The sequence below is a fragment of the Narcine bancroftii genome, chromosome 1, assembly GCF_036971445.1.
Source record: "Narcine bancroftii isolate sNarBan1 chromosome 1, sNarBan1.hap1, whole genome shotgun sequence".
NCBI classification, from domain to species: Eukaryota; Metazoa; Chordata; class Chondrichthyes; order Torpediniformes; family Narcinidae; genus Narcine; species Narcine bancroftii.
In genome coordinates, this window is record NC_091469.1 from 208,380,307 (window position 1) to 208,400,545 (window position 20,239).

The 20,239-nt window shown below is 36.7% G+C and overlaps 1 protein-coding gene across 3 annotated transcripts in view; it reads right to left on the bottom strand.

The window, feature by feature from the left end:
- Positions 1 to 20,239, bottom strand: part of sema6a (sema domain, transmembrane domain (TM), and cytoplasmic domain, (semaphorin) 6A) — a 129,898-nt gene that overhangs the window by 72,272 nt on the left and 37,387 nt on the right. For all 3 annotated transcript variants that reach the window (XM_069889885.1, XM_069889874.1, XM_069889866.1), the window contains exons 2-3: positions 4,076 to 4,219; positions 3,634 to 3,751 (exon numbers count right to left, since the gene is read on the bottom strand). In XM_069889885.1, coding sequence (XP_069745986.1) covers positions 3,634 to 3,751; positions 4,076 to 4,175 — 218 coding nt within the window. In that variant the 5' untranslated portion in view covers positions 4,176 to 4,219. The remainder of the gene's footprint in view (positions 1 to 3,633; positions 3,752 to 4,075; positions 4,220 to 20,239) is intronic.

A 20,239-nucleotide genomic window follows, 5' to 3' on the forward strand; every position in this document is an offset into this window, starting at 1 on the left:
GTTCCATCACTGTTCATTAATGAAACATGATCATTTAGGCAAGATACTGGAAGGATCTGTACTCATGGAGTTTTATCTTAAGAGGAGGGGGAAGAACAAGTGGAAAGAGGCAGACTGAATAATACCAACATTAGGGTTTAAATTTCTGATTAACATGTCTGAACTCTATTGTCCAGAAGACATGCTATACACTCTGTTCCCTCCAAACCTTTGTAGATGAAACAAACACATTTCAATGGGTAACTCAAGATCCTTTTATACCTATTAAATATGGAACTTGAAGAAGTTTAACCATTTTTTGTAATACATTTTCAAAATGCAGTCGATGGACATTAAGGCATCTTTGCTTTTCTTTCATTTGTGAAGTGCCAATCTTCCCCTGCTAATGGCATTTTAAGGAACTGAAAAATGATTCTGACCTATCCTTACAAATTCCATGAACAAATATGTCTAAAAAATCCTAGCCTTGTTCCATGGTTCTCAAGTTCCATAATTTACCTTGTGGGTCCTTCAAATGTTTGATGCAGTAAAGAATGGAGGCACCTATACAGTGGCATCACTGTTGAGTTTTTCATGAATGAATGGTGGATAAAACCTGAACAAAAGCAGAACCATGCAGCATTGGTCGGACTCATTCAGTAAAAGGGAGCTGCCTGAGAAGTTCCTAAGTCCAGGAAACTGCCGCAGACTGCTCCTCTTTAAGTGCATTACTCTACTCCTCTCTCATGGACCCTGGATCCAGTTCCACCTGGTGAACCCTTGACCTCTTTTCCTGGGATGCAAATCAAACATTCATCCCTGGCCATTCCAAAGAAGGACAGGGTCATAGATTATAGGTTACTGGTTAATTATAATAACCTATGACCCTCTCCTCCTTCGGAATGGCTGCCATACCAGCCCCCACTTGATCACAAACCCAAGCCTGACCCCATTATACCTCCCCATACCTTCCCTTAAGGTTCAGATTAATCCTAGTGCTGCAAACCCAAAACTTAAAATCAAGAAACACAGGATTGGATTTCTGGCCCATCAGCTTTAAAATAAAAATACACCTTTTCAAACTGTCAGAGGCCATATGGTTACAATGTGCTGTCAGAAAGATTAATTACATGCCATCCTTCCTTCCATTTTGGTTTTAACTTTCTTCTTAATTGTCCAAAACAAGAGCTCTTGCAGTACGTTTGCCAGTCTTCAATTTCAAAATTTAATTTAATTTCTGTAATATTCTCTCAGACTGTGTAAAACAAACTTGCACATGCACCCTCTCAATTCTGCAAGTTCGCAAGTGGCGTTATATCTTCAGTTGAGAAGAATTATGTAAACAAAACTTAGTTTCATTTCATTTGGGAAGGATTGGTTTCACTCCATCGTGTACTTTAACCATATCACCATATGACAATTACAGTACAGAAACAGGCCATCTCGGCCCCTCTAGTCCACACTGATTTAAGTGATCTACTCTAGTCCCACCTACCTGCTCCCTGCCCATAACCCTCCAATCCCCTACATCCATGTACTCATCCAACCTTCTCTTAAATGACAAAATTGACCTTGCTGCAACCACCTCTTCCGGAAGGCCATTCCACTCAGCCACCACTCTCTGAGTGAAGAAGCTCCCTCTCATGTTACTTCTAAAGTTTCCCCCCCTAACCCTTAACTTATGACCCCTCATTCCAATTTCACCTACCCTCAAGGGAAAGAGCTTATACACATCTACTCTATCTATCCCCCTCATAATTTTATATACCTCTATCAAATCCCCCCTCAACCTTTACGCTCCAAAGAATAAAGACCCAGTCTACTCAATCTTGTATTCTAGGTACTGCAACCCAGGCAACATTTTAGTAAATCTTCTCTGCACCCTCTCTCTACCTTATTGATATCCTTTCTATAATTTTGGGACCAGAACTGAACACAGTATTCCAAATTTGGCCTCACCAATGCCTTGAAAAGCCTTAACATCACCTCCCAGCTCCTATATTCTATGCTTTGATTTATAAAGGCCAGCATACTAAAAGCCTCCTTTACCATCTTATCTACATGAGAATCCACTTTCAAAGAATGCTGTATCATTATTCCAAGATCTCTGTTCCTCTGCGTTCCTCAGTGCATACGTCCAGTTTTGATTATTCTTCCCATAATGAAGCACTTCATACTTATCAACATTAAACTTCATCTGCCTCCTTTCAGCCCACTCTTCTAAGCAGTCCAAATCCTTCTGCAGTCCCCGAAAACCATCTTCACTCTCCACAACTCCCCCTATTTTTGTATCGTCTGCATATTTACTCACCCAATTTACCACCCCATCATCCAAAACACTATCAAGAAAATAGTCTCTTTTTGTAATATTGGAATGCATACTCATTGTTTATAAAGGGTAAACGAAAAGTGCCAAGAAATGTTTTTTTTTTAACCTCCAGAGTTAAAAACATAGCAAATTAATGATAATTCTCCTCTAATTCTGCACTATGAATTAAAGTTAACACAGTCACAGAATGCAATTACTGAAAGCAGGTGTGTACAAGTTGGTCACAATGTTGGACATCTTCCTGTTTAGTTGGAGTTCATTAGCAATAATCATGATGAAGTAGAATAGATTGTTCATCCATTTTCATGCAGGGTCAAGGTTACTTCCACTATCTTTTATTAAAAAATAAATAACAAGCAGAACAATTTTCACAAATCAGTAATTAGCTGCAGATAATCCAAAAGTTTATCAAACATGTGACTGTAGTAATCAGTGTGGAGTAAATTCTGGTCTAATTAATGACAGAGAAGGTTCAAGGAATGGGTTTGGTCTGCCTTTGTTCCGATGTTTGTTTTTAACAATGTATTATTTTATATGGTGTTCACCACTGAACTGAGATTGTTTACTGGCTATTTCAGTGAAAGGTCTCACCAATATTAGGGTGGCCATTCCAAAGTGGGAAGGTGTGTATGTATGTGTATTAGCATGTTGGAAACAGAATTGCAAAAACAACAAACACAAATATATAATATATGGTAACCAATGACCATGTCCTCCTTTGGAATGGCGGCCATATGGTGAGCCTGGGTGATGAATGGGCTAGACTGGGCAGGGATGGGAGGATCTCCTTCCCTGATGGCCATGAGCAAACTGGGTGAGTTTTTAGTTGTTGCGTTGTCATCATCTCATTTTATTAAATATCATTTAATTACTTGAATTTGAATTTCTCAGCCACCAGGAGGTGTATGAACTCTATTCCTGGATCAACCAAACAGACCTTTGGGCATAAATTTGCCTGTGGCTGAATGATGGAAGTCACAAATGTCGTGAGAGTGAACTGACTTTGCCTTCTGTGGAATCTCGGGCTTCAACAGTACCTGTCTAGGTGTGGTATTCCAACTGTCAGAAACTGATCAAGGCACAAGGAATATGGCCATGGTGATGAGAGGGATTTATGTAAATATATAGAAGACTCCATGGACTGAGAACAGTCTCACCCTCTAAGGTATTACAAGCCTGTTTCCGCAGTGCAAGAGTAGATACATACCCATAACTCAACACCATCAGTTCTTTATATGGTTCAAAGAACCACAGTCTTTTATTTGAATTGGGAGACTTCAGAGAATTGTCTGTAGATGTTGAGAAATAATCAAAATAATACTGACCTAGCAGCAATGTAGAGTGTTCGATTCATTTTCACAATCAACTGAATATCCAACTTATGCCTTTGTGTGTTATTTCGTCCTGGCTTGTGGCCCAAAAATACCGGATATTGTTTTGTATCTGTGATAGAACAAAAAATTGTAACCACGTTAACGCAATCAGCCTGAGTTACACTCTGCCCATTGGTCTTTATACCCTAAGGCTGTGAAGCAACAGCGCAGTAAATTTCACAAGCACTCATTCCTGTAATCCTTGTTACAAGTCAGCAGGGACGATAATTCTGTCACAAGCTAAAAATTCTAGTTTGGGAGGAAATTACTTTTTTTTACTATCCTGTGTGGAGGCATTTACCCAGTTGCAAACCAAAGGGCAATTTTTCTAAACTCCTTTATTGCGAGTTCAAAAATGAATCCAGCAAATGAGAAAAATTATTTGACTACTTACAGTTGCCATGTGCAATACTGATAGGCTCGGAATCTTCGGGGAAACCAGCCCCCGCAAAATGTAGTAGTGAAAGATATATCAGCAAGGCTTCAGACTTCATAGTAGCACAGCTGGACTTCTCTTTTTGTTTCTTTTCACTTAAGCCTGAAAATTGGGGAAATGCAGTGTCAGTGTTAATTTTTAAGATCGCTGTAAAATTTACAATATGGGCTAGGATTTTGCAATTCAGATTTACGTCAACATGCTTCACAGAATAAGAGGCAAAGAGAAAGTGAGTGAACATGCCCGAGATTAAAAAAGAAAGTTAAATATGGGGAATTTATCCTTAGCCTGCATTGCTAAAATTCACACAGATGTACGAGGAAGGAGAGTGTGAAAATTATACATGCTCAAATTCTCAAATTGTAAATCAAGACTTCATCTGTTCATTCTAGTGGACCTAATATTTGGCCATACTTCAGAAAAAGGGAGTTATCACTTGATCAACAACTACCATCCATCTGTCTCTCTTCCCTTCCCTCTCCGGACAGCCAGAAGCAACAGGTTTAACAAGAAAAAAATACATTTTATAATCTTGAGCAATAATGCAACATGTACAATCCAGAAGGATGTCTCCATATAAACTTACCAATTTGCCTTGGGGTGACAATAGAATCACAAGAAAGTGTTGAAATTCTGCTCCAATGCAACCTATAACCTTTATATGTTTCTCTAATAAAATGATGCTAATGAGGCAATGATCTTCAATGTCAATGCAATTTGATTTCCTTAAAGCTCTATGTGCCTTTGCAGTTCAATACCTATCATTTAAAAGCAGGACTGCCAAAATTATTGTAAGAACAGCAGATCTGATACTTGCTGCAAGTGATATCTACACAAGACTTCAGTTCAGAGGAGCCACTGGTTAATAATGTAAACAAGGTCTTCCTACTGAATTCATTAAACAACACGTTTAGAATTACAAAGGGGCATTATGATCTGCACACTTGGCCAAATCTGACCTTGACTTTATTAAGTCTATGGCCATACAGAGACTCCAGGATGGGCATGGACACATCTCAAGCTCCGCTCTTTGATGCAAATCTGCTCTGGCTTCCAAACCTTCATCCAAGATTCAAGACATCCTGGCATGAAAATCCATTCTCTGCTTTAAAATGACTCTATGTTTGTGTGTGTTTGCCTTCCCACGATGGTCCTGCACAGAAGGTCAAAAAGGAATATGCACTGAGGCAAATAAAAAATGGATGCATTCAATTATATCCTTTGTGTGACCAATTTTTGAAATACGGCATAATTAGCGTAGAGTCTGGGTTAGAGTCCAATGCTCTCGATGCACTCTCCCCATAATCTGTGTAGTTTCCTCTGGATACTTCAGCTTGCTTCCCCCCACCCCCCCCCCCCTCCAAACACCAATGGGGTTTGTAGGTTAATTGGCTCATTTGGGCAGCATGGACTCATGGGCGTGAAGGACTTGTTACTGTGCTGTATCTTTAAAATTAAGAACATTTTTTTAAAAAAAGCTTCAACACACATAAATTAAATAGGAGAATTATAGCAGAAATGGTTAGGAAAGTAATAACAACGTATTGCCACCAGCCTTCGCCAACAATCGAATTTGTTGAGGTGAAATGTTGTTACTACCCATACTTTACTTAAACACATCTGAATTTACTATGTACGTATAGATTACTGTCATGTATTGTACTTCAGAAAGTAAGGGGTTGGTTGGCTAAATGGATACAATTGGTTGGCATGGGTTTCATGGGCGAGAAGGACCTTCTACTATTCTGTGTCGTTAAAATTAAAAATCTAAATTTAAAAAAAACTATCAACTATTTCAACACAAAGATTATAGGTTATGTACTACAATTTTGTGTTTTTCAAATTGTCATGAGGGAAAAGAGAAAAAACATAACAAACTTTACATCCATCGAACAATCTTAGGAAAATCTCTAAAACTTCTAAAATCTTTTTAGAGGTCTGAGGTAAATGGAAAAATAAGCATTGCTTAACCACATCATGGTGTGAATCCTGCTCTGAAATATTCCTCTTATTCAAGTCTTCCTATTCTCAAATGCATCCTTGCTTGGACTTGTACCTGTTTGAACTTCGCATTCTCTTCATTTTGTTCTCAGCCATATCCTACATTCTTAAAACTGTGCATTTTCTGCTTAAAATCTCCTAATGTAACTCACCATCAGTTTTTGTCTGGTGTCTCTGAAATGCCTGGGATGTGTTACGACAATAAATATAAATATATTGTGTCCTTTTTAACAAATGCAATGAAGATAATTGCCCAGAAATTCACAGTGGTTCTCAGCCTTTTACTTTCCACTCAACTGTAAGTAATCCCTATGCCATTGATGCTCTCTGATTAGTAAGGGATTGCTTAAGGTGGTATGTGAATGAGAAGAGAAGGTTGAGAATCATTGCTCTAGAGCCAAATGTTATTGAAATATTTTGCTTGAGAAGAATTGTCATTGACCCATTTCCTTTGGAGTTATGAAATCGTGCACATAACGCGTCAATGAGGTACAATTAAAACAGTGGTTTTCAAACTTTTTCTTTCCACCCACATACCACCTTAAGCAATCCCTTACTAGTCACAGAGCACCGATGGCATAGGAAATATTTAAAGTGGTATGCGAGTGGAAAAATGAAGTTTGAGAACCACTGGTCTATAGAGGCTCAGGTGCAAATGAAGAAGCTTTGCAGATTTTTATGCAACTCTTGTACTGCTTTGCACAGCCAAGCTCTGTTGAGAGGATGGTCAGTATCACAAGTCCTATCAATCCAGGTGATGGAACCAGCCAACATTGTTGGAAGGATCAGAGGAACAAAATCATGGATCAGGTCCAATAATGTGACTAGTGAATGAGGAGAAAAGAATCAAGATTTGGGTTCTTGTGGGAAGGGAGCAAGGGCCAGAAGAATGGGACCCAAGTGTGTAGGGATGGGAATGGAGCCAGTTCAGTGTAGATGGAGGGGTGCCAAGAATGAAGCCAAATATTTATTTTTCTGACAGGCGTCTGGTACCACTCTGCATTTTAAGGCCTGTTATCCCAAGAGCAACTGACAACGTGTCCCCAGGTCAGTATGGTGTAACTCCCCATGTAATATTTCAAAAGGAGTGTATCAAGGAAAATGGCAGTATACCATGAGACACTGACGTGGACTTGCTATCAGGAATGCAAGGAAGGTTCTCTCAGGGAATTCCCAGGCATATGTCCAGAGTGACATAAAATGACCTGAAATTAATGTAATCATGTTTTACCCTGGTGAAAAACAAAACCAAAATTTCAATTGAATCTTGAAATAATATGTAAAAAGGGAACATTAAACAACTGAATTTCCAGGCAATGGGATTTTCTGCTCAATCACATTTTGGGAACGTGATAACATGTAGTCAAGTGCAAGCATTTCACTGTATCATACTGGAGAAGAGAGTTTATATCCTTAGATTTGATGTTCCATAATGGAACATAGCACAACACCATTTCCAGCAATCATCAAACAACTAATAAACAGAGATAAGAAGAGGTATTCTACTTTTACCAATCACAGATAAAAATTTCAGTTCATCTTATGAAATATAAATGTATAAGACAAAAAAGACAAAATCATATCATTATGCTTTTTAATTGTCATCAGGCTAACAAAAAACATTGTATTCTTTATCATTGCATAATAATCTGAATTAATTATCTGAAATTGTTTGCATCACTTCATGCCCTTATTTTGAGCAGTTGAGTATTTTCTAACAGCACAAGCAAAACTTGACAGGATGTCACACTCTAAAGGTAGTGAACACAGTTAAAACTTCCCTCCCCTTCACGGACTCTGTCCACATCTCCCATGGCCGGGAAAGGCAGCCAACACACTGAAGGATCCATCACACCACACCTCCCCCTTCCTCCTCCCCCCATCAGGGAGTGTGAAACTGCTCACCAAAAGGCTGAAAAGCAGGGGTTTTTATAGACATACAAGATGGGTACAGACCGTTTTGGCCGGTAAGCCAATTGGACCCAATTGACCTACAACTTCGTATGTTTTTAAAGGGTGGGAGGAAACCCACGCAGACACAGGGAGAATGTACAAACTCCTTACAGCGTTGCGCTAATCACTATGCTATATATGCAATAGAAGCATGGAACCATAGAAAACTACAGCACAGAAAACACGCCATTTGGACCTCCTAATCTGCTGAAGCATCATTCCTCTAGTTCCACTGACCTGCACCCATTCCATAAACCTCCAGCCCTCCCCCATCCATGTATCAATCCAATTTATTCTTAAAACTTAAGAGTGAGTCTGCATTTACGTCAGATGGCAGCTTGATCCACTCTCTGAGTGAAAAACTTTCCCCTAAACCTTTCCCCTTTCACTCCAAAGCCATATCCTCTTGTACTTATTTCTCCAAATCTAAGTGGAAAGAGCCTACTTGCATTCACTGTCTATACCCCTCATAATCTTGTAAATCTCTATCAAATCTCCCTATGTTCTTCCACGCTCCAAGGAATAAAATTCTAACCTGTTTCATCTTTCCCTGTAGCTCAACTCCTGAAGACCCAGATCCTAGTAAATCTTCTCTGTACTCTTTCAATCTTAATGATATCCTTCCTGTAGTTTGGCAACAAGAACTGCACACAATACTCCAAATTTGGCCTCACCAATGTCGTATACAACCTCACCTACATCCCAACTCCTGTACTCAATGATTTACGAAGGCCGAGATGCCAAAAGCTTTCTTCACAACCCCGTCTACCTGTGACACCACCTTAAGGGAATTATGTATCTATATTCCCAGATCCCTTTGTTCCTCCGCACACCTTAGTGCCCTACCATTTACTGTGCATGTCCTACCTTGGTTTGTCCTTCCAAAATGCAACACCTCACATTTGTCTGCATTAAATTCCATCTGCCATTTTCTGTCCCATTTTTACAGTTGGTCCAGATCCCTCCGCAACCTTTGAAAGCCTTCCTCGCTGTCCACAACGCCTCCAATCTTAATGTCATCAGCAAACTTGCTGATCCAATTTCCCACATTATCATCAAGATCACTGTATAGACAACAAAAAAAACAATGATCCCAGCATCGATCACTGAGGCACACCATTAGTCACAGGCCTCCAGTCTGAGAAGCAATCATCCACTACCACTCTCTGTTTTCTCCCACACAATCAATTTCAAATCCAATTTTATAACCTCTCCATGGATACCTAGGGTCTGAATCTTCTGAACTAACTTCCATTAGATGACACTTTTCATGTTCTATTAATTCCTAATTTCAAAATGTGTCATCTTCAAGGAAATGTGGGGACAATATTCCGAATTACTATCTTATTAATCCAATAAATCAAACTTTGTAGATGTAACTTAAGTCACTTTAATTCATTGATAAAACAGATAAACATTTTGCATAACTTCGCATAAAGATTTTCATAACAATGAATAAACAAAGCATTCGGCTACATTCAAAGACAAAACGATATTCAACCTCAAAGAGATAGATAAGAAGAAATAAGATGAAATTAGACTAAAATAAGATGAAATAAGACAAATTCAATGAAAATATCTCGAGCTCATGTCTCCGTCATGGTTCATCTTAGTCTGCCCAGATATTAAAACATATTACATCATAGTCACTATGGTAATACTATAAACAATATTTTTCCTTAAAGAGATAGGCACAAAACTTACTAAAATTAAAAACACAAGGTTTTTAACCTTTACACCTCCCATGTCGGACCTTGTCAAACGCTTACTAATTTCCATGTAGACAACATCCGCAGCTTTTTCTTCATCTATCCTCTTGGTAACCTTCTCGAAAAACCCTCATTTTTTTCCACAGTTATTAGTTTCTCGATTGAACCCCATAACGATACTATCACGCTTTCCTTGCTTGGTACTTGTTGCTTTTTCTTTTCACTACAATCTTATTCTATGCAAATTGTGCACTCTTTATATGGCTGTATGACTGCTAAGTGATCTTCTTCTTCTGGCGATCCATCCCACAGGATGATGATGGTTCCTTTCAGTCAGTTTGTGAGGTTTTATACAAGGATACCCCACTCCTCAGAAATGAACAGCATGTACATGAATGGATTTGGGCGAGTCAGGGTTGCACAGGTCCAGATCCACCCTCTCGACATCCTCTCCTAGATCCAGTGGCATGGTGAGGTCCAAGATGGCTGGGGGAAGTTCTGTTGCAAGTGAATGGCCAGACCAAGCTTTGATGTAAGGGATGATGCCTTTCCTGCACTTCACGGCACCTGTTTGCTATATGGCCAGTGACCCTTCGAGAGGGATTGTCCGCCCTTTGATTGTCCGCCCTTTGACAGGTCTTGTTTTTCACCCTGCAGGATGTCTAACCACCTTCCACACCAGACAAGCCTGGGAAGGGGAGCTGGTTTAGTCTCCAACCACCCAACCATGTGACAGGTAGTTGTGGGTTACATGGTACCAGTGGGACTTAGATGAGTGACCTGACACAACTGTTAAGTGACAAATAAACAAATATAAGGCTTGTAAAACTGGACATTTTAATCATTTTCAAAGGACATTAGTTTAAGTCCTCAAAAATCCTTTAAAAAATGGACAATTTTGCATTATATTTTGAACCATTCAGTTATTCTTTGTTTAAAAACATAATCATAAACCTAATTATATTTTATACCTGTGTCACTACAGATCATTCTGCTCATATCATATTTTATGGTTTATATGATATTTGTTTCCTCAGATGAAATTTTTTTGATTCCCAGGCTATTTTAATACACTTCAGTACAAGAATATTGTTTGAAAATTTAATAGCGAAGAATGAAGTTGTAATGAGTTATGGATCTAGAGTGACAATATCATGGTATCTAAAAGAAACTGGCAGAACAATTCCATCACTTCACTTTTCTTTGTACAATTGACCAATGGTTTTCATTGATCAAACATTAAATGTGATCCAAGACTAAAGTTTGTGATTTTGCTTCCTTGTTAAGTCACAAAAACTAACATTCAACGACATGTAATATACATCTTGATGTCATATTTGCAGAATTCCAAAATCCACATCAGTGACCATCTACTATTACCAACAGCCACAGGTAATTCCCAAAACACTGTGTAATTGGATCATGGATTTCCTCACCTTTTTTTTTAGACTTTATTTAAAATTTTATAACATGAATACAATAGAGAATTACATTTAAAGAAAAAAAAATTAAAATGGTATGATTACAATATTACATCAGAAAACTACACAAAATAACCCCCCCATTAATTGTAACACAATATTAGTAATCTAACTTAAAATTAGTCCAGCCCTCCCCCCCCCCCAAAAATAAAGAGTGAAGAGTTTATAAAATTAACAAAATTATATATGGAAAAAAAATACCCACTTACAAAAAAAAGAGATAAAACTTAACCTAAAAAAATTCTAACAACAAAAATTTTTTTTTATCAATACTAAAATATCACACTGGAAGGGAGTCACGTGATGGAGTAGTGGCCGGACGGTGAACTCCAGCCCTCTCCAGAAAAGTCGGGAAAAACAAGAGAAAATACAAAGGCACAGAAATACAAGTTAAAGAAAAGTGAGTATAAAGGTGGAAAGAAGATGGAGACAAAAGGAGAAAAATCAAAATCAACGGAAAGAAGAGAGGAAGAGAAGACAACGGAGGAAAAAGGTGAAGGCCTTACCTGTCCGAAGAGGCCCGCTGTGGAGAGAGGACCCCACTACCTCAGGTCGGTAGAAAAAGAACTACAACAATGGCTCACAGAGCCGAGTAAAAGTGCGCAACCGCGCATGCTCGACTCCTCGTGCATGCGCGATGCGCATAAAAAAAAACACACCGACGGGAGGGGGGACCAGCTGGGGAGTCGATCTCCACAGCCGGCAACGACAGCTGCAGAACACCTGCAGCAAGAAGAGACCACAGAAGACAATGGAAACAAGAAAGAAGAGGAGGAAAGGGCATCAAAGAAACAACAGATGGCCAACCCAGAGGAAGAAGAAGAGGAAGAATACAGTGAAATAGATAAAGGGAAAGGCAAGGTAAAGGATATACTTGCTCTTGTTAGAGGATGCATGGAGTCATTTAAAGAATGGCAAACACAGGAATTCAATGATTTAAGAAGAAGAATAAACAACACAGAAAAGAAAATAAATAAAATGGATATGACCTTAACAGAAATGGGGGAAAAAATGGACAAGATGGAAGAACGGGCAATAGCAGCAGAAATGGAGGTAGAAGACTTAAAAAAGAAATTGGAGGAATCTAATAAAAAAACTAAAGAGACACAAGAATTACTAGCCCAAAAAATAGATACAATGGAAAATTATAACAGAAGAAATAACATAAAGATAGTGGGCCTTAAGGAAGATGAAGAAGGCAAGAATATGAGGGAGTTTATAAAAGAATGGATCCCTAAGGCCCTAGGATGTCCAGAACTACAGCAAGAAATGGAAATAGAAAGGGCACATAGAGCATTGGCCCCTAAACCACAACCACAACAAAAACCAAGATCTATTGTAGTAAAATTCCTAAGATATACTACAAGAGAAAAGGTACTGGAGAAGACAATGGAAAAAGTAAGAGAGGGCAACAAACCACTGGAGTATAAAGGGCAAAAAATCTTCATTTATCCAGATATAAGCTTTGAACTCCTAAAGATGAGAAAAGAGTTCAATACAGCAAAAGCGATTTTATGGAAGAAAGGATATAAATTTACACTGAAGCATCCTGCAGGATTGAAAATATTTATTCCAGGACAACAAAACAGACTGTTCTCGGATCCAGAAGAAGCACGAAAATTTGCAGAACAATTACAAAAATAGACTGAGGGATGAAGACGGGTAATGAGAGCAAAAATTATCACGATTGATATGTATGTGGGTAAAGACAAAAATAGACTGAGGGATGAAGACGGGTAATGAGGGTAAAAATGACCACGATTAATATGTATGCGGGTAAAGAGGTATAAGAGTGAATAGAGACAATGGGCATACGTGAAAGTATCTGTAATTAGAGGAAAACATAGATAGTATAGACAAGAATTAATAAGGGAAGGTAATGGAATAGAGAGAATAAGGAGGGAATTAAAAGAGTGACCTTTGAGACATATAAAAAGTGAAATCTTTTCTGGGGGGGGCTGGGTGGGGGAAAAGAGCGGTCACTGCAAAATCAGTTGACGCTTGCGAGTGGATTCGCAAACCCAAATGGAGAGGGGAGATGTGGTTGTCCGACAAGGGATAAAGGACAACTCAGGAAGGGAAGGGGAGATTGGGGATAAAGAAGATAGAAATAGGAGAATAAGGAAAATGTTGGATGTTGTAGGAATGTTGTCTGGTAAAGAGTTGAAAATAAGAAAACAGAAATGGAAAAGGAGGAAAGGTAATGATGGAAAAACGGAAAGAGAAGATAAACAAAATATAAAATGGCTACGCTGAACTATATGACTCTAAATATTAATGGAATACATAACCAAATTAAAAGGAAGAAACTACTAAATTTACTGAAAAAGGAAAAAATAGATATAGCATTTGTCCAAGAAACACACTTAACTGAATTGGAGCACAAGAAATTAAAGAGAGATTGGGTAGGACATGTAACAGCAGCATCGTATAATTCAAAAGCAAGAGGAGTGGCTATATTAATTAGCAAAAATGTGCCATTTAAAATAGAAGAGGAAATAATAGATCCAGCAGGGAGATATGCTATGATAAAATGTCAGATATATTCGGAGCTTTGGAATCTACTTAATATATATTCACCTAACGAAGAAGATCAAAAGTTTATGCAAGATATCTTTTTGAAGGTAGCTAATACGCAAGGGAACATACTAATAGGAGGGGATTTCAATCTGAATTTGGATCCAAATATGGATAAAACGGGGAAAAAAATTAACAGGAAGAACAAAGTAACCAAATTTATAATTAAATCAATGCAAGAAATGAAACTTGTGGACATATGGAGGAAACAAAACCCAAAAGAAAAGGAATACTCATACTACTCGACTAGACATAAAACATACTCAAGGATAGACCTATTCCTGTTATCAGCCCACATTCAAGGGAGAGTTAGGAAAACGGAATATAAAGCTAGACTATTATCGGACCACTCACCCCTGTTATTGGCAATAGAGCTAGAGGACATCCCTCCAAGAATGTATAGATGGAGATTAAACCCCATGCTACTTAAAAGACAGGATTTTAGAGAATTTATTGAAAAACAATTAAAAATGTACTTTGAAGTAAATACGGAATCAGTGGAAGATAAGTTTATACTATGGGACGCAATGAAAGCATTCATTAGAGGACAAATAATAAGTTATGCAACCAAGATGAAGAAGGACTATAATCAGGAAACAGAGCAGTTGGAAAGGGAAATAATAAACATAGAAAAAAAATTAGCAATAAAGGAAGATACAACCAAAAGAAGAGAATTGGCGGATAAAAAAATAAAATATGAAACATTACAAACATATAAGGTGGAGAAGAATATAATGAAGACAAAACAGAAATATTATGAACTAGGTGAAAAAACACACAAAATCTTAGCATGGCAGCTTAAGACAGAGCAAACTAAGAAAATGGTATTGGCATCAAGGAAAAAAGACAAACAAATTACATATAATCCAAAAGAAATTAAGGAAAACTTCAGAGAATTCTATGAACAATTATACCGAACTGAAAACGAAGGGAAAGAAGGGAAAATAGATGAATTTTTGACTAAAATTGAACTACCAAAACTACAAATAGAGGAACAAAATAAATTAACAGAACCATTTGGAACAGTAAAAATACAAGAGATAATAAAAAAATTACCAAATAATAAGACACCAGGAGAGGATGGACTCCCAATAGAATTCTACAAAACATTTAAAGATCTAATAATACCGCCCCTCCTGGATGTAATCAACCAGATTGATGAGACACAAAACTTACCAGATTCATGTAAAACAGCAATAATTACAGTGATACTAAAACAAGGGAAAGATCCACTCTCACCAGCGTCATATAGACCAATATCGCTGCTAAACACAGATGATAAGATAATAGCTAAACTATTAGCAAACAGATTAGCAGAACAGGTACCGAAAATGGTAAATTTAGACCAAACTGGATTTATCAAAAAAAGACGCACAACAGACAATATTTGTAAATTTATTAACTTAATTCATGCAGTAGAAGGAAATAAAGCACCGGCAGTAGCAGTTGCTTTAGACGCAGAGAAGGCCTTCGACAGAGTAGAATGGAATTACTTGTTCAAAGTATTGCAAAAATTCAGTTTACCGGAGAAGTATATTAATTGGATTAAAGCATTATATGAGGGACCGTTAGCGAAAGTGACAGTAAATGGACATGTATCAAAGCAATTTAACTTAAGCAGGTCAACGCGGCAGGGATGCCCACTATCACCATTATTGTTTGCGCTAGCTATAGAACCACTAGCAGAATCGATAAGAATAGATAATAATATAAAAGGAATAAAAATAAAAGACAGGGAATATAAAATCAGTCTATTTGCGGATGATGTGATAGTGTACTTAACAGAACCAGAACTATCAATAAAAGAACTATATAAGAAATTGAAGGAATATGGAGAAGTGTCGGGATACAAGATAAACGTAAATAAAAGTGAAGCAATGCCTATGAATAACGCGGATTTCTCAAAATTTAAGGAGGAATCCCCATTCAGGTGGCAAATGCAGGCAATAAGGTACCTAGGTGTGCAAATAAACAAAAATCTAGGCCAATTATATAAACTCAATTACAATCCACTAATGAAAAAATTACAGGACGATTTAGAGCATTGGAAAGAGCTACCACTAACACTGATAGGAAGGATTTTCTTTGGCTTGGCTTCGCGGACGAAGATTTATGGAGGGGGTAAAAAGTCCACGTCAGCTGCAGGCTCGTTTGTGGCTGACCAGTCCGATGCGGGACAGGTAGACACGATTGCAGCGGTTGCAATGGAAAATTGGTTGGTTGGGGTTGGGTGTTGGGTTTTTCCTCCTTTGCCTTTTGTCAGTGAGGTGGGCTCTGCGGTCTTCTTCAAAGGAGGCTGCTGCCCGCCAAACTGTGAGGCGCCAAGATGCACGGTTTGAGGCGTTTTCAGCCCACTGGCGGTGGTCAATCTGGCAGGCACCAAGAGATTTCTTTAGGCAGTCCTTGTACCTTTTCTTTGGTGCACCTCTGTCACGGTGGCCAGTGGAGAGCTCGCCATATAATACGATCTTGGGAAGGCGATGGTCCTCCATTCTGGAGACGTGACCCATCCAGCGCAGCTGGATCTTCAGCAGCGTGGACTCGATGCTGTCGACCTCTAAACTGTATTAAAATGAACATTTTTCCAACGATACTATACTTATTTCAGGCATTGCCAATATACAACTGACAGAAAAATTCTTCAAAGAGTTAAAGAAAATAATAAGGAGATTTTTATGGAGAGTGGGGAAACCGAGGATAGCACTAGATAAATTAACAGAATGGTATAAACAAGGAGGCTTACAATTGCCAAACTTCAAAAATTATTATAGAGCCGCACAATTAAGGTACCTATCAGATTTTTATCAAACAAGGAAAAAACCAGACTGGACGAGACTAGAATTAGATAAAATAGGGGAAAAGATACCTGAACACATATTATATAAATGGGACGAAAAATTGGTACAACATAGAACTTCTCCAGTATTACACCATCTCCTCAATATATGGAAGAAGATTCATGTAGAAAGAAATAAAATAAATTATCAAATACCAAAACTAATATTGACGCAAAATAAGCTACTCCCTTTTACAATAGACAACCTTTCCTTTAGAAAATGGGAAAAAAAAAGGGATTAAAAGAATAGAAAATTGTTTTTCAGGAAGTAGATTCTTATCCTTTGAACAAATGAGAGATAAGTACAATATAACTGGAGATACAGCACTGGCATATTACCAACTGAGATCCTACTTGAAAGATAAATTAGGAAGCAATTTGAGTTTACCAGAGGGAAGTAACCTTGAATATGTGATTACAGATACAATGTTAATCAAAAGATTTATAACAAATATGTATATCAAACTGCAAGAAAAGGAGAATGAGGAAACAAATGGTAAAACTAAACAAAAATGGGAACAAGATTTAAATATAAAGATAAAAAAGGAAACATGGGAGAAATTATGTTCTGGAACGATGAGAAATACAATAAATACGAGGCTGCGTATGATACAATATAATTGGTTAACACAGACTATACATTACACCGCAAAAGTTAAATAAATGGGACCCAACAGTATCTGATAGATGTTTTCGATGTAAAAAAGAAAGGGGAACAACAATTCATGCAATCTGGACATGTGAGAGAGTAGAAAAATTTTGGGATGATCTCAATCAGATATTAAATAAAATAACAGAAAACAATATACCAAAGAATCCAGAGATCTTTCTCCCAAGTAACATAAAAAATAAAGAATTTGGAATTGACTTGGAAGATGCACAAAAAAGATTTGTCAAGATAGCCCTAGCCGTAGCAAAAAAATGTATTATGTCAACCTGGAAATTGGAAGATAATTTGAAAATACAACAATGGTATATAGAAATGAATAAATGTATTCCATTAGAAAAAATAACATATAGTTTAAGAAATAATATTGAAATATTCGAACAAGTATGGGAGCCTTACATTAAATACAATAGCGAAAACCTACCGGGAACAAACATTACCTAAGTTGATGGAAGGAGAAGAAAAGAAAAGAATGGACTCAGTAGAATTTCTGGTGTACTTTTGTTGAATGACAACATTGTCTTACTGAATTAATGCAACCTAGATTGTATACCTAAAATGGATGAGAGGGGGGGGTGGTGGGGGGGTGGCTTGGGAGGAGGGAGGGGGGGGGAGAAAAAGTCACTGTAAATGTGTGGAAAAGAAAAAGTGTATATCATGGCTATTGTGATTTATGGTGTGAAAAATAAAAAATAAAAAATAATACTAAAATATCACACTTAAACATATATTTAAATCAAACTTAAATGCATATAATTAGCAAACGGAGTCCACTTTAACTTATAAAAAGACATCTTATCCTGAATTGAAAAAGATATCCTTTCCATAGTCAAACAAAATTTCATTTCCAAATACCACTTATCTAAAGTTAATATATTTTTATCTTTCCAAGTAAATGCTATACATTTCTTAGCCATGACTAAAGCTAAATAGATAAAGGAAATCTGATAATCCTCTAAACCTAAATCAATTAATGATTGCATGTTCCCTAATAAAAATATAATCGGGATCTAATACAAGATGGATATTATATAAACTGTTAAAAATAGATTGAATACCTTTCCAAAACTGTTGCAATCGATCACAAAGCCAAACAGTATGCAAAAAAGTATTGGCCGTCTGATCACGTCGAAAACAAGAATCCAACTTACTAAGACCAAATTTTTAAAATTTCTCCGGCGTTAAATATAGCTGATGAATAAAATTATAATTAATCATCGCTAGTCTAGCGTTAATTAATTTCCGAATACTATTCTGACAAATTTCCATCCAAGCTTCTTCAGCTATTTTATGTCTTAAATCTTTTTCCCATTTCAACTTATCTTTATCCCAGTCTTTTTTTATTATCAATTTCTTGTAAAATACAATACAAATCAGATATATATCCCTTTTTTGGTATTGAAAGTACATATTGTTCAAAACTAGATTCAGGTAATAAAATCATATGTCGACCACATAACTGTTTTACAAAAGATCTTAATTGATAATATACAAATATAGAATTTCCACTAATACCATATTTCCTTTGTAATTCGTCAAAGGAACAAAAACAACCCTCAGAAAAACAATCAGATACATTTTTTATTCCCTTCTTTTCCCATTGTTTCAAAGTGGCATTGGAGACCGTAAAAGGAACAAGTTGATTATTATATAATGGCAATCTTCCAGAATATATATTTTTAAGTCCCAATTTTTTAAGTTTACTTGTCCATAAATTCAATAAATGTTTCAATATTGGCACATCGTAAGTTCGTAGTAAACTTTTATTCCATCGAAACAAAAACTCATGAGGAAATTTTTCTAAAATAACCGCCATTTCTATCTTTACCCAACTAGGTGGGTCGTCCATATTCATTAATGCACTAAGAAATTTAAATTGAGCTGCTTCGTAATAATGCTGAAAATTCGGTAATCTTAAACCTCCAAACTGAAAATCCCACATCAATTTTCTCATTGCTACTCTCGGAAATTTTCCCTTCCATAAGAATTCTCTAATCGCTTTATATAAGTCCTTAAAAAAACTTTTTTTTTAAAAATAAGGAATTGATTGAAACAGATATTGTATTCTAGGAAAAATATTCATTTTTATGGTATTAATCCTCCCTAGTAAACCCAAAGGTAGATCCCTCCACCTAATCAAATCTAATTTAATCCTTTTTATTAAAGGAAGATAATTAATTGAGTATAATTCTTGAAATTTTGTATTAACATTAATTCCTAAATATTTAATTTGTGTAGTCCACTTCAAATTTGTAATATTTTTATACACTGAATAATCATCTTTAAAAATTGGCAAAATTTCACTTTTAGCCCAATTTAGTTTATAACCAGATAATTGGCCATAAATTTCTAAACATTCTTGAATTGCAGGTAAAGAAGTATCCGGATCCACCAAATATAATAAAACATCATCAGCAAATAAATTAATCTTGTATTCCTCATTCAGAACTCTCAAGCCTTTAACATTTTCATTTTGACATATTAATTGTGCTGAAGGTTCAATAACTATAGCAAATAAAGCAGGTGACAACGGACATCCTTGTCTAGTATATCTTGTCAAACTAAAAGATTCTGAAATTTGGCCATTAACAGCAATTCTAGCCTTTGGGCTATTATATAAAGCCTTTATCAATCCAATAAATGAAGAACCAAAACTAAATTTCTCAAGTACTTTGAACAGAAACTTCCATTCCACTCTATCAAAAGCCTTTTCTGCATTCAATGAAACCACTATTGGATAATTCAAATGAAATTTAGATTTATCAAGGTTATTAACCGTAAAATATTATCTGACGCATACCTATTTTTTATAAATCCCGTTTGATCACCATGTATAATTTTAGGCAGATATTGAGCTAATCTATTAGCCATAATTTTAGCTACAATTTTATAATCTAC